Here is an 11,377-nt window from a genome sequence, read left to right on the forward strand (position 1 = left end):
TGTCAAAATGAAAGGAGTGGGTGTGTCAAAATGAAAGGAGTGGGTGTGTCAAAATGAAAGGAGTGGGTGTGTCAAAATGAAAGGAGTGGGTGTGTTGAAAACGCTCTGCTATAGGTTAGACGGTTTTGATTGAGCTGTGTTTTTTATTCAACAGTTTCTTTCCACACAACTACCGTACCGTGAGAGTTTGGACTTCTGTTTTGAAGCCAAATGATGAGTCTGAGTCATATATCACTGTCAGGTTTACAAAAATAATTGTTCATTTTCAGTTGTAAAACTTACTTCTTTTTTTTTAAGTACAGATGATGGATGTACTGTTGCTTGTATGTGTTGCACCCTAAGTGTACAACACATTAGGAACACCTGCTCTTTTCCGGACTGACCAGGTGAATCAAGGTGAAAGCTACGATCCCTTAATGATGTAACTTGTTAAATCCAGTTCAATCAGTGTAGATAAGTCGTCGCCAACCGGTCGGCATTCCTAGTCGATCACCAAATATTTTTGGGCCAGTAGCTGGCCAGTAGCTAAGACGTGGCTGATTCATTTACTAGGCTCAGCAGAATCTATATGTTCTGACGATGAAGACAAATGGTCCAAGTTAGTCAACACAGCCAATGCAAACGTAGACATGACATTCGCTATAAACCTGAGTGCTCTCATCAGCATGGGAGTATAATCACTTGACTGATTCATTTGTAAACTACAAGCCTTTCTGTTGGGTTGAAACCAAGTCACTTAAGTCCAAACTGTAAAAAAATGAATTATTACTTATTCGGATTTTGGAAAAACGCTTTCAGTGCTAACTTGTACAACTAAAAACAGATAGAAAGTATGTAGAAAAGGTAATAGTGCTATTTTTTTTTTTAAATAATATAATCTTTGAGAACTAACAATCATCAACATAAAAGCTAGGCAGTCGGGGAGAAGTGAAAATTCTGAGTGGACAAAACATTAGGAACAGCTTCCGTATATTGAGGTGAACCCACTTTTGCCCTCAGAACAGCCTGAATTCGTCAATGCATGGCCTCTACAAGATGTCAAAGGCGTTCCACAGGGATGCTGGCCCATGTTGACTCCAATGCTTCCCACAGTTGTTGGCTGGATGTCCTTTGAGGGGTGGATCATTTTTGATACACACATGGGAAACTGTTGAGTGTGAAAAACCCAGCAGCATTGCAGTTCTTGACACAAAGGCACTTAAAATATGTTTCCTTGCCCATTTACCCACTGAATGGCATGTATACACAATCCATGTGTCAATTGTCTCCAGGCTTAAAAATCCTTCTTTAACCTGTCTCCTCCCATTCATCTACATTGATTGAAGTGGATCTAACAAGTGACATCAGTAAGGGATCATAGCTTTCAACTGGATTCACCTGGTCAGTCTATGCCATGGGAAGACTATATTTTGTTATTATGTTTGAGCCATGAAAAAGTGAATAGAATTGCAGGAAATTAGCTTTAAAACTGAAACGTTTTCTCTCAGCTACATGGCAAAATGTGTAGAATTGCAGGACATTTGCTTTAAAACCGCAAAAAGTTCTCACAGCTCCATGGAAAAAATTTATGTATTAACCAGCTCTGGTACAAGGGGCTCCCTGAGAAGGCTATACCAGCCTACACATCAAAGAAGAGAGAGAGAGAGAGAGAGAGAGAGAGAGAGAGGAGAGAGAAGGAGAGAGAGAGAGAGAGAGAGAGAGAGAGAGAGGAGAGAGGAGAGAGAGAGAGAGAGAGAGAGAGAGAGAGAGAGAGAGAGAGAGAGAGAGAGAGAGAGAGAGAGAGAAAGAGAGAGAGAGAGAGAAAAAAGAAAGAAAGAAAGAAAGAGAAAGAAAGAAGAAAGAAAAAAAGAAGAGAAAGAGAGAGAAAGAAAGAAAGAAAGAAGAAAGAAGAAAGAGAGAGAGAGAGAGAGAGAGAGAAAGAAAGAGAGAGAGAGAGAGAGAGAGAGAGAGAGAAAGAAAGAAGAAGAAAAAGAAAGAAAGAAAGAAAGAAAGAAGAAAGAAAGAAAGAAAGAAAGAAAGAAAGAGAGAAAGAAAGAAAGAAGAAAGAAAGAAAGAAAGAAAGAAAGAAAGAAAAGAAAGAAAGAAAGAAAGAAAGAAAGAAAGAAACAGAGAGATAGGATGTGTGATTATTAGTGTAGTGCTCAAGCACTCCAATATTCCTCAACTATTTTACTCTTCCCCCTCTGTAGGAGCAGAGCTGGGCTTCCATGTCAACCGGTCTGATCTCCCAGACTTCACAGGGAACAGAAGAGTGGAGACTTAAGCAGCCTTTACTTTAGCAGAGAGTTCTGGCTCGGGGATTGCGTAATGTGAGATCAATTTGACCAAGCTTCTGGTGGCTTCAACTAACAAGAGTTGGGTTATTTACTAAAGTAACAGTCACAGTAAATGAATACACTCATACAGTATATGTACACACACACACACAGCAACAAGCCCAGTGAAAAAAATCATAAAAAATACACAAAACACATACCTGATACCATCAGCTCCTCAACACGTAATATCCCATAATGCATAGTCTGTAGCTCTGATGCCCTTGAGAATCCAACCCTGTCAAAACTGAGCTCCAACCTTAGTCATTAACGATACTATAAAAATTGTAATAAATAAAAAACATGGGCTTAACAAATAAACAGAGACACTGGAACACAGAGACAGATACCTGATCTTGAAATACTATATACTTGCAAAACCACAATGATTTGGCTGAGGATTGTTCCAGGGGTGATCTACGGAATAAGAATAAAACAGGCAAATAGAGTGAAGAGAATGACAGAAGGTATGGAGAAGATGTTAGCTCAGGTGAAAGAGAGAGAGGGGGAGCGAGAGAGAGAGGGAAGAGAGAAATAAGAGAGAGAAAGAAAAGAGAACAGAGAGATAAGAGAGAGCGAGCGAGAGAGAAAGAGAGAGAAAGAGAGAGAGAGAGGAGAGAGAGAGAGCGAGTGAGCGGGCAAGAGAGAGCTGAGATTCCTCATCATCATCAATCAGGAGAGGAAAGGCAGGAAGAAAAACACATTTGTACTTGAAAAAGCCATTTCCTCCATGTGGAGGGGATTAACAGCAGTGTGCCACCAAACACAATTAGAAATAGAACCCAGAGATAACACACAATATTCTCTCTCTTCTCTCTTTCTCTCTCCTTGCGCTTCTCTGATCTTCTTCTCTCTCTCTGACTCTCTCTCTCTCTCTCTCTCTGCTCTTCTCTCTCTCTCGTCTCTCTCTCTCACTCTCTCTCGGTTCTCTCTCTGACCTCTCTCTCCGCTCACTCTCTTCTGACTCTCTCTCTCTCTCTTACTCTTCTCTCTTCTCTCTCTCTCTCTCTCTCTCTCTCTCTCTCCTCGTCTCTCGCTTCTCTCTCTCTCTCTCTCGATCTCTCTCTGACTGTCTCTCTCCTCCCTTACTCTCGCTGCTCTCTCTGACTCTCTCTTTGCTCTCGTACTCTCTCTCTTCTCCTCACTTCTCTCTCCCTCTCGTCGTCTCTCTCTACTGACTCTCTCTCCCTCGCTCTTCTGAACTGGGCTCTCTGTCTCTCGACTCTCTCTCTCTCTCTCATCTCTCTCAACTCTCTCTCTCTCCCTCTCTCGTCTCTCTGACTCTCTCTCCCTCGCTTCTCTGACTCTCTCTCTCTCTCTCTCTCTCTCTCTTCACTCTCTCTCTCTCTGTCTCCTCCTTCTTCTCGTCTCTCTCATCTTCGTCTCTGACTTCGCTCTCCCTCGCTCTCGTCCTCTGGCTCCCTGGCTCTCTCTTCTGTCTCTCCTCTTTCTCTCTCTCTCTCTCTCTCTCTCTCTCCTCTACTCGCCTTGTTCCTCTCTCTCACTCCTCGTCTCCTCTCTCTACTCTCTGGACTCTCATTTCTCTCTCCTCTGTCTCTCTCTCTCAAGGCGCTCCGTCCTCCAGCTACTACTCCGAATCGTCCTGTTCCCATCTCGCCTGGGATCCGTGCAGTCTTACCAATGCCTGCTCCTTCAAGGAAGCTCAGCGGGTCACATTCCCACACCCGACCATTGCTTTGACTCATCGGTCCGCATTCGGCGATGCCCTCCTGACCGGTCTCCCCGTCCATGTCATCTTCTGCTCCCTCCATCGGCCCGCTTCGCTTAGCCTCCCAGGCCGAGACCTCTATGTTTCCACTCGATCCGTCAGGCTCTCAGCTCGTCCCCTCTTCCACCCACCGGGCGAGTGCTTAAACACTCATGCTGTTTCAAGCGGGTTGGAACATTTGGGACATGTTGAGCGCAGGAGACTTTCTCAGTTAACAATCTGGGCCTGGGCACCCACTCAGCAATAATAGCAGCTATACTTATAATATAGATAAAAGGGTACATGGTGCAGAAAACACCTGTCAGACGTATCTCCCCTTTGTGTTTCTATCTATAGCGCTCTGGTCAACGGAAATGGTTTGAGAACGGGAGGCTGCAACAGTATATCAACACTATAGCCTATAGGTCTAGGCTAGCATCACACCATGTAGCATATAGGTCTAGACTAGCATTACACTATAGCCTATAGGTCTAGACTACATCAACTGTAGCATATAGTTCTAGACTAGCATCACACTATAGCCTATAGTTATTGGCTAGCAATAACACTATAGCCTGTAGGTCTAGGACAGCATCACACACTATAGCCTATAGGCTAGGCTAGCATCAACACGTGCAATAGAGTTCTAGACGCTACCATCACATAGCCTATAGTTATTGGCTAAGCATCAACACACTATAGCCTATAGGTCAGACTAGCATCACACACTATAGCCTATAGGTCTAGACTAGCATTCACACTCATAGCCTATAGGTCTAGACTAGCATTAACACTATAGCCTATAGGTCTAGACTAGCATCACACTATAGCCTATAGGTCTAGACTACATCACACTATAGCCTATAGGTCTAGACTAGCATTACACTATAGCCTATAGGGTTAGCTGAGCTTAACTACTGGTCAGACTAGCAGACTACTAACTCTATAGCGTCCTAGAGACTAAGCATTAACACTATAGCACTAAGTCTAGACTAAGCATTTACAACTATACTATGCTCGTAGCGTAAAGAGTTCTAGCCAGAATTCACTATAGCCTATCAGGTCAGACTAGCATTACAGCTATAGCCTATAGGTCGCTAGCTTACCAGCATTCACAGCATACACTAACTATGCTCTACATAACCATGAGGCAAGAACTACATCACACTATAGCCTATAGGTCTAGACTAGCATTACACTATAGCCTATAGGTCTAGCATAGCATCACACTATAGCCTATAGGTCTAGACTAGCATCACACACTATAGTCTATAGGCCTCTGACTCTGCCAGATCAAAATGAAGCAACATTTAATTTCTGCTCGGTTAGACACACAACCAAATCTAGTACCAAAATCCGTTGAAGAGGCTCAGTAGCAAGGTACAGTCACATAATAAACGATGGTACTTTATCCACATGTTATAGGCCAATAATAGATTAGTAAGGTGATAACTATGAAATGTGAACGACCAACATTTTGCTGTCACCCTTCAATACACGTCACAGAATGCTGGTGGCCTTCAATGTGCACCAGTCTCCTCTGGCTAGAGAGTGGGTTACATTGTTTGACAGATAAATGTTCTGAGCCTTTTTAAGCTTGAATCTGTTCAGGGTCGACTGGCCATCTGGCATTTCTGGCTAATGCCAGATGGGCTGGTCCATTTTTAGCCCGGTCTGTCTTGGGTAGTTGCTCAACATTATCATTATGTGGCTAATAATGGGGGACTCTGGGGGGGGGGGGGGGCCTGTGGGTGCCTTAAGAGAGGGGTGGTAGAAATGCCAGGGACGATTTTTGGTCCCAGTCCGCCCCTGAATATGTTCTCCCTACACATAGAAGTGTTCCTTTTTCTATTCAAATAAAATATAATACTGGAGAAAATGTGATTCAAAAATGGCTCAATGGTTAGCCTACACAGCCTATTTTGTTTACATTGGCAGCATGTATCTAACTGTTTCAACAAGCACACATGCAACTCTTGTCAGGAAAAAAGCGGATTTTCTGCCTCTTCGCGACAGACATCCAGCCGGGAACAGAAGGCATTCCGCTGCAGCACCATGGACAGCTCCCTACATGTGCTGCCTCTCACTTGCCAGGAGTGGGCGTGCGCTCTCGGGGCGTGCGCTCTTCCATAGACTACTATTCTACAAAGACAGATAGGTTTCCTGGCAAGACAAAGACACTCCCAACATGAGTTTCTGAGTCAAATTGAAAAATGCATAGGATCATACCCCAAAAAAGCGTTATTTCATAAGCAGTTTGGCTACATAGTAAAGGCATTAACGCATGGGCTGTGATATTAAACTCAACAACGTAGTGCATTTTTGTCCACACCTATGCATAACTAATGCTTATTTATCACACTCACAATAACAGCCTCAAAAACCAACAAAACACAGGCATTGTCACCATAAAAAGAACAACAATACCGAATCAAACAAGTCAAAGAATTTAGGAATAGAGCAATCCGTTCAGAAGACGGTCCAGGTTTAAACATAGGCTACATTATGATAATACGCCCTCGCCCCTCATCACCTAGCGTACCATTAAACATACATTGAAAAACAGTAGAGGTGAGTAGAATGCTTACCCTTCTCAAAACTGAGATGTTTGCATACTTCAAGTTCAGCCATTTAAAAATTGATTTACTGTTTGAATAGCCTTGGATAAGTAATTCTGCTCCCGGATAAAGGGGGAGCGATGATATTTTGAGGTAGTGCTCTCATTTAGTTATTGTCCTTCCATTCACTTTGGACATCGTTTCCATACAGTAGGTAGTCTCCAGTAGGGTAACCCTAGTTGCCAAGACGTAAAATACCATATTTTGGTCTGAAATTCCCCTGTGTCCCCATGTTGCTCCTAGTCCAAAAGGAATGCAGGTGTTGATCCGTGACACACAGTCGCCAAACAACCCATAGATGAACTGAACTGACAGGATCCCTCTGAACGCTCCACAAAACCTGCTGCCCATCTCTCCTGCGCAACACTCTCACACATCTCTGCTTAACTCTCTGCGCAGAGGGAGCAGAGGTGATGGAGTGTGTCACAATCCTCACACCAGTCGTGCCGAGCGAAAATAATGTGATAAGTCGATTCTCTTGACAAATGTATGCGATAGCCGGGCGAAGGGAAGGGGAGTAGTGGGGCTGTCATACACGGGGAGCTAGTGGACATGTTAAATTACAGCCAGCAGATACAATGGAGAAAGTATACTACCTTGCAAGGGACTCAAAATAGCCTAAGAAAATTTCCGATACGCTATGAACAAAAATCATTCACGGGTTGTTTGCCATGTAGGCTAATTGACGACAGTTCTGTGTGATTTCACATCGAGTTGCATTTCAGACTTACAATTGTGTTCCATGGGAATCAGGAATGAAAAAGTGAAACTTTCGTTTTGACAGACGTTCTATTACCTTTCATCTCACCGGGCTCTGACGTGGAGAGCGCGCGATGCGACCGGGCTCTGGGGAGTTCACGTGAAAAGGAAGATCAGGTCCAGAGAAGAGAAACGGTTTATTTATTATTTGACCTAATTCTCTCTCGTTGCTTTCTATTACCCAGGACGGTATTATTATCACACATTCCCTGCCACTGCTGCATCCCCAAAAGACGTAAACTGTTCAGAAAATGAATACCCTATTGAACAAAATGTATCTTAAAACAGAAGCCTGGTACAATCTTCCTTTAGCCTATGTTTGTTTCCACTTTAAATGTAAGCTTCTGTGCGTGATGGTAATCGCCCCGGGGCTGCGTCAAACAATTACCGAGTAATTTCCCTCGCTTGAGAATGGATCTGCTCATATCTAATTCCATCCCTTGACGAATGGATTTGCTCCTATCGGGTACATTATTAGAAGGCTGGCTACCTTTTGGTTGTTTGAATTAAACAATAGGCTATCGCTGTGAAAAGGGTAATATAGTGCATTCGGAAAGTACTCAGACCTCTTGACTTTTTCCACATTTTGTTACGTTACAGCCTTATTCTAAAATGATTAAATCGTTTTTTCCCCCTCATCAATCTACACCCAATACACCATAATGAAAAATAAAAAACAGGTTTTTATAAATGTTAACACATTTATAAAATAAAAAACACAGAAATATCACATTTACATATTATGTATTCAGACCCTTTACAAAGTACTTTGTTGAAGCACGTTTGGCAGCGATTACAGCCTCGAGTCTTCTTGGGTATGACGCTATGAGCTTGGCACACCTGTATTTGGGGAGTTCCTCACATTCTTCTCTACGGATCCTCTCAAGCTATGTCAGGTTGGATAGGGAGCATCTCTGCACAGCTATTTGCAGGTCTCTCCAAAGATCAGGTTCAAGTCCGGATCTGGCTGGGCCACTCAAGGACATTCAGAGACTTGTCCCGAAGCCACTCTTGCGTTTTCTTGGCCGTGTGCTTAGGGTCGTTGTCCTGTTGGAAGGTGAACCTTCGCCCCAGTCTGAGGTCCTGAGCGCTCTGGAGCAGGTTTTCATCAAGGATCTCTCTGTACTTTCTGTATCTTTCCCTCGATCCTGACTAGTCTCCCAGTCCCTGTTAATGAAAAACATCCCCACCGCATGATGCTGCCACCATCATGCTTCACCATAGAGATGGTGCCAGGTTTCCTCCAGACGTAACACTTGGCATTCAGGCCAAAGAGTTCAATCTTGGTTTCATCAGACCAGAGAATCTTGTTTCTCATGGTCTGAGAGTCCTTTGCCTTTTGGCAAACTCCAAGCGGGCTGTCATGTGCCTTTTACTAAGGAGTGACTTCCGTCTGGCCACTCTACCATAAAGGCCTGATTGGTGGAGTGCTGCAGAGATGGTTGTCCTTCTGGAATGTTCTCCCATCTCCACAGAGGAACTCTGGAGCTCTGTCAGAGTGACCATCGGGTTCACCTCCCTAACAAAGGCCCTTCTCCTCCAATTGCTCAGTTTGGCCGAGCGGCCAGTTCTAGGAAGAGTCTTCGTGGTTCCAAACTTCTTCCATTTAAGAATGATGGGGACCTCTTGGGGACCTTCAATGCTGCAGAAATATTTTTGGTACCCTTCCCCGGATCTGTGCCTCGACACAATCCTGTCTCGGAGCTCTACGAACAATTAATCCAACCTCATGGCTTGGTTTTTGCTCTGACATGTACTGTCAACTGTGGGACCTTATATAGACAGGTGTGTGCCTTTCCAAATCATGTTCAATCAATTGAATTTACCACAGGTGGACTCCAATCAAGTTGTAGAAACATCTAAAGGATGATCAATGGAAACAGGATGCACCTGAGCTCAATTTCTAGTCTCATAGCAAAGCGTCTGAATACTTATGTAAATAATGTATCTGTTAAGGTTCTGTTTTTCCCCCCCAAAATTATAAAAACCTGTTTTTGCTTTGTCATTATGGGGTGTTGTGTGTAGATGGACGAGGGAAAAATTATTAAATCCATTTTAGAGCAGGGCTGTAACGTAACAAAATGTGGAAAAAGTCAATGGGTCTGAATACTTTCCAAATGCATTGAATATGTAGCCACACTTGTAGACCTAGCAACATACCCACTTTGCAAAAAAACTGGTTGAAATCAAAGTTATTTCCACTTCATTTCAACAAAACAATTCAACGTGATGACGCTGAATCAACAAATTAAATTAGTAAAAAGCCATCAACGTAAGGGAATTTTCTCTTTTTTTTTTCACCCAAACATGAACTTAAATCTAATGTCACAGTGAAATGCTTTATTCATTTCACTTTGAATTTACGTTAGTTGACAACTCAAACCAAATGTAAATCAAAACTAGACCTTGAAATGACATCTGTGCCCGGTGTGTAGTCAGTCTGATGAGAAACTAGACCTTGAAATGACATCTGTGCCTGGTGTGTAGTCAGTCTGATGAGAAACTAGACCTTGAAATGACATCTGTGCCCGGTGTGTAGTCAGTCTGATGAGAAACTAGACCTTGAAATGACATCTGTGCCCGGTGTGTAGTCAGTGTGATGAGAAACTAGACCTTGAAATGACATCTGTGCCCAGTGTGTAGTCAGTCTGATGAGAAACTAGACCTTGAAATGACATCTGTGCCCGGTGTGTAGTCAGTCTGATGAGAAACTAGACCTGATCATTTCCAAACAGCACCCTGTTTTCCTCTCATCTGCTCCAATGGAATTCAACTTCAGAATGAGGTTCAACGTTACTCTGGAGGATTCATTGCGGGGGGCTGAAGATCCGAGTTGTAGTATGGTAGACATTTAAAGGTAATTTCCCGATTGAGCTGATACTGTATTGCAGCAGCCCCTTATGTCCGTGGGGCCGCGTCCTCCGCACAGGCGTTGCTGACGCAGGGCAGATCTTACAACGCCTGGATATGTATTGTATTCGTCAGCTAATCGTATCATTTGTTATAGTCATCTGGTGCTGATAGAAACCTTAGTTGATGCATGCAACTTCTGAGCAGGGGAACAACCATGATGTCCCAGTGAGAAACATCTTACACCGAGGTCCATGGATGTTGGAAAGATGTTGAAATTTGGTCTGTCCACGCTGGCCTTGATTAAAATAGTCCACAGATGTCTTTTTTTTTTAGACGTCTATGTTTGGTTCAGATCTGGTCCGGTCCGGCATTGATTTCCTTTTCCTCAGACATCTGGTCCGGTCCGGCATTGATTTCCTTTTCCACAGACATTTGGTCCGGTACGCGATTTGATTTCCTTTTCCACAGACATCTGGTCCGGTACGCGATTTGATTTCCTTTTCCACAGACATCTGGTCAGGACCGGCCTCGATTTGGCTCAAACATAGATGGTTTATGATTGGTTCAGATTTGGTCCGGATCGAACCAAATACGAACCAATTATAGATGTCAATGTTTCACAAGTTTGGACAGCACAGCATAGCACAGTACAGTATAGTATAGTACAGTAAAGTAGAGTACAATAGAGTACGGTAGAGTACAATAGAGTACAGCATATTGTGCTATATTGTACTGTACCCTACTGTTCTCTACTGAACTGAACTAAACTGTATTGTACTCTACTGTACTCTACTGTACTATAATGTACTGTACTCTACTGTACTCTACTGTACTATACTGTACTCTAATGTACTCTACTGTAATATAATGTACTGTACTCTACTGTACTATAATGTACTCTACTGTACTGTACTCTACTGTACTCTACTGTACTATAATGTACTGTACTCTACTCTACTATACTGTACTCTACTGTACTATAATGTACTGTACTCTACTGTACTGTAATGCACTATACTATACTGTACTCTACTGTACTGTAATGCACTATAATGTACTCTACTGTACTATATTGTACTCTACTGTACTGTACTGTACTATACTGTACTCTACTGTACTATACT

General features: G+C 43.0%; 1 protein-coding gene across 2 annotated transcripts in view; it reads right to left on the minus strand.

The window, feature by feature from the left end:
• Positions 1–11,377, minus strand: part of LOC112070384 (1-phosphatidylinositol 4,5-bisphosphate phosphodiesterase eta-1) — a 66,065-nt gene that overhangs the window by 27,037 nt on the left and 27,651 nt on the right. Inside the window, exon 1 of one of the 2 annotated variants that reach the window (XM_070438950.1) lies at positions 6,612–7,116. The exons of the other annotated variant lie outside the window; for it this stretch is intronic. Coding sequence (XP_070295051.1) covers positions 6,612–6,654 — 43 coding nt within the window. The 5' untranslated portion in view covers positions 6,655–7,116. Of the gene's footprint in view, positions 1–6,611; positions 7,117–11,377 lie in introns of those variants that run through there. 2 annotated transcript variants of the gene reach the window in all.

The sequence above is a fragment of the Salvelinus sp. IW2-2015 genome, unplaced genomic scaffold (genome assembly GCF_002910315.2).
Source record: "Salvelinus sp. IW2-2015 unplaced genomic scaffold, ASM291031v2 Un_scaffold1309, whole genome shotgun sequence".
In the NCBI taxonomy this organism is placed as follows: domain Eukaryota; kingdom Metazoa; phylum Chordata; class Actinopteri; order Salmoniformes; family Salmonidae; genus Salvelinus; species Salvelinus sp. IW2-2015.